This window comes from Lipotes vexillifer, unplaced genomic scaffold, assembly GCF_000442215.2.
Source record: "Lipotes vexillifer unplaced genomic scaffold, Lipotes_vexillifer_v1.1 scaffold29, whole genome shotgun sequence".
Lineage (NCBI taxonomy): Eukaryota > Metazoa > Chordata > Mammalia > Artiodactyla > Lipotidae > Lipotes > Lipotes vexillifer.
In genome coordinates this window covers 990,806-994,943 of record NW_006776904.1, presented here as the reverse complement: position 1 = coordinate 994,943, position 4,138 = coordinate 990,806, and the positions used below count along the sequence as shown (strand labels likewise).

The following is a 4,138-nucleotide window of genomic DNA, read 5'->3' as shown; positions in this document are numbered from 1 at the left end:
GAACCCGTGTCCCCTGCATCGGCAGGCGGACTCTCAACCACTGCGCCACCAGGGAAGCCCTTTATCTCCATTTTATTAGGGTTTTTTTCCCCTGAGGTTTTATCTTGTTCTTTTGTTTGGAATAAATTCCTCTGTCTCCTCATTTTGTTTGGTTTTCTGTGTTTTTTTCTATGGGTTAGACAAAATAGTTACTTCTCCCAGTCTCCAAGGTATGGTCTTGAGTAGGAGCATCTTCTATGTAGACTGCATGTGCCGGGCAGCATTGGCAGGCCAGCTGGAGCTGGAGCAGGCATGGGCCAGGGGCATGCTGGGAGAACTTGGCAGGCTGGCTAGAGCACCAGGCACTTTTCAAACTGCTGCCTCTGCACTGGGACTCACTGAGTGAGTCTGTGTGCAAGCCCTCTAAGACTCTGTTTCTTACAGCCCTCTAGCTCTACATAAGCCCTGCTGGTTTTCAAAGCTAGTTAAGGGGCCTTGTCCTCCCAGTGCTGGTACCAAAGCCTGAGGTGCCCAGTGTGGGGCTCGAACCCCTCACTCCTTAGAGAGGACCTTCAAGTTTGTGATACCTCTTCCCACTTGTGGGTCACTGCACCAGGGTAGGTGTGGTGTCCTGACTACATCACATCTCTGCCCCTCCTACCCATCTTGATGTGGTTTTCAAAAATGTTCCTTAATTTTGGAAGAGTTGTTCTTCAGGTCTTTCTCAGAAAGAGTTGTTCTATATCTAGTTGTAGTTTGGGTTTGTCTGTGGGAGGACATGAGCTCAGGATCTTCCTACTCTGCTATCTTGATCCCACCTGTCAGATGTTTTTATAGTTCATTTGGCTTTTCAATGAATCAACATTTTTAAAAACTCCTTATATTTTTCTCTAATTTGTTAATTTCTGATTTTGTATTTAATCAATTAATCCCCTTTAATTTTTGTTTTATTTTATGAATATTTTTCTATAATTTAGACTTGAATGTTTAATTAATATATTTTTTCTTTCTTTATGAACAGAGGCTAATGCTATGAATTTCATCTAAGCATAAAGTCATCTGTATATCTCAGGTTTTAAACATAGTAGCCTCATTGTTATTTTTTTCTAAATAGTCTGTAATTGTAGTTTTTTTTCCTTCATTTGATCTAGGAATTATTCTTTAAATTGTTTTCTTAAAATTTCTAAGAGATTTGTTTTATCATCTGGCCTTTTGTTGTTTATTTCTACTTTTATTGCATTTTGATCTGACGGGGTATACCTACTTGAAATATTTAAATGTCATAAATGTAAACATCATAAGTACCTTATTTTCCCTGCAGATTGTGTAATTTATCAATATAGAGTACCATTTTTTAATCACAGTGATTTTTGTTTTGATTTCTAATTTGCCTGAGATTAACATTGCTAATCCTCCTTTACTTTTTTGTCTTTGCCTGATATATTTCATCTCCTTGTTTTCAAATGTTATGACTTTTCAGTTTATTTTCAAATGCTGTGTCTTTTCAAATGTTATGTCTTTTCAGTTTATTTCAAATGTTACGTCTTTTCAGTTTAGTTTTATGACTCCAGCAAACATAAATTAATTGAATTTTTTTCCCCTTTATCTGATAATGTTCGTCTTTTTTCTTTTTGCGGTATGCGGGCCTCTCACTGTTGTGGCCTCTCCCGTTGCAGAGCACAGGCTCTGGATGCGCAGGCTCAGCGGCCATGGCTCATGGGCCCAGCCACTCCGCGGCACGTGGTATCCTCCCGGACAGGGGCACGACCCTGTGTTCCCTGCATCGGCAGTCGGACTCCCAACCACTGCACCACCAGGGAAGCCCATGTTCAGCTTTTAATTGAAAAGTTAACATCCATTTTTTGGGTGTTAACTGATATTAATCATATTCCTATCATTTTGTTTTGGTTTTTTGTGTGCCCAAATAAATGTGTTCTTATGTCTTCTGTTTTCTTTGTTGTATTTTGCATTATCACATGTTTTGTTTCCTTTTCTGTTGACATTTTAGAATTTATTCATGTTATTGTTAGTCTATTATAGTTTTAAATTGTGCCTTGATTTTGGTGCCAATATCAAGAACAAAACAGGATCTCTGGGATCCTTCTCCTATCCCCAAATGAGACAATTATGGAAGCACACGTTGCCCTTCATCTTCCATATTTTGTTGACACAATTTGTAGTGTTGGTTACAGATATTCTAATTTTTACATTATGACTATTCACTTTCAAGAGCTTACTCATAACATTTACACTAAGCTTCACAAGTATATTAACAATAACAACTATTTAGAATAAATAATAAATTTTACTGGGTTCATTTCTCACAATAGTTTTTTCATGATTACTCCTTTCCAGATGTATTCCAATTAGTTCTCCTTTTTTGAAATGTGAGGTCAACACAGTATTCTGTACCCCTGGGTATGTAGTTGTATTTGAGGGGGGGTGCTGTGCCGTGGCATGCGGGATCTTAGTTCCCCAACCAGGGATTGAACCCATGCCCCCTGTGGTGGAAACACGGAGTCTTAACCACTGGACGGCCAGGGAAGTCCCTGTAGTTGTATATTTTTGATAAATCTCTACAGTGTTTGAACAATGTTTAAATGTGGATGTCTTTAGCCTGGCCATGCTCAGCAGTTCACCACAATCTCCATTGCTCCCTCCTGCCTACTTGATCTACCTGCCTGCACAGCAGTTTGTGTTTATAAATTCTCTTCTAGACCTTCCTAGAGTGCATATAATTTCAAAAATCCAAATGTTTAAAATATGATCCCAACTTCTTACATTGAGTGACACTCTGCATTTTCTTGCCTGGACTTAGGCTTTGGAAGACCGAGTATGGGAACTCCTGCAGGAAGCTGACAAGACAGCTCAAGAGAACAAGGATCAGAGCCAGATCTATGATGCCATGGCCAAAACTCTGGGTGAAGCATGGGCAGCCCTGGTCTCCATGCTTGAGAGAAGGAGGGAGCTTCTCAGGTTGACCTCTGAATTTTTTGAAAATGCCTTGGAGGTTTGTGTTTAAAAAAAACTTTCCCCTTCTCCACATCAGAGCACTCCTGAAAATGTTTTCTTTCTGCAAATAGACATTGTAGTCAGTTCAAAAACTGGTAGAATAACCAAGATATATACATTTAATTTTTAATTTTCAAAAAATAAAATTGTTAATACTTTAAATGTAGGCCTTCAAACAAAAACTAAGTACAGTTAATTAAAATTGATAAATATTAAGTAAAAATGGGATCTTTTACCCATAAGTCATTTTGATATATTTCCCTCTTTAGATAATAGTAATACAATTACTAAATCAAATAATTACCCCTGATGATAGGATTACTAGGAAATGCTGGTCTAGCATGTTCTTGTTAACTGAAAGTTGGAGGATACAATTTCTTCTACTGCTTATGAAAAGGAAACTGCAGAATATTCCATAGAATGTTTGACTTGTAAGCATAGTATATGATAGAGTACTTTCCTAAGGCATATAGTTGAGTTTCCATAGTTTGAGCTCGTTAAAATATAAGGGAAGGAAAAAGTCCTGGGCCTAAGTTTTTTTGAGGAACCCAATTTCAAAATGTAAGACTCAAAGAACATTATCAAAAGAGGTGTTATATTTAGCGTAAGATACTTATTGGAAATTTCACTACATTCATTTTGATGTGAAAGCACTGCTTCATTATGATAAAGCACTAGCTTGAAAAATATGACATTTCCAAACTGAAAATTCAGGACTTAAATCCAAAATAATGAAGGAAAGAAGATTAGTAATAGAACATTAAAATTGAGGTAGATAATTTCATACATCATGAACTCGTTTAAAAGTTAAAAGGAGAAGCAAAAATCTTATTGTAACTTTCAAGGTTTGTTTTTCACAATTTGAACACTGAAGTCCAACTCACAGATCATCTCGGGGAAAGGTTCCACACACAGTTTTCTTTCCTGAAAAGAAAGAAACCAAGCAAAATACACCTACAGGGGTCAAATTATAGATACATCTGATTCATTTCATCTTAGTAAGTGGGGTATTAGTATTAGTGCCCTTGAAATTCAGGTCATTTGAGCACAGAAAGTTATCTTTTTTTTTTTTTTTTTTTTTTTTTTTTTTTCCTCTCACTGTTGTGGCCTCTCCCATTGTGGAGCACAGGCTCCGGACGCACAGGCT

At 37.4% G+C, this 4,138-nt stretch overlaps 1 protein-coding gene across 1 annotated transcript in view; it reads left to right on the top strand.

Moving 5' to 3' along the window:
* The window catches only part of CCDC141 (coiled-coil domain containing 141), a 207,312-nt gene that overhangs the window by 47,799 nt on the left and 155,375 nt on the right, over window positions 1-4,138 (top strand). The window contains exon 3 of the mRNA XM_007450727.1: window positions 2,798-2,989. Coding sequence (XP_007450789.1) covers window positions 2,798-2,989 — 192 coding nt within the window. The remainder of the gene's footprint in view (window positions 1-2,797; window positions 2,990-4,138) is intronic.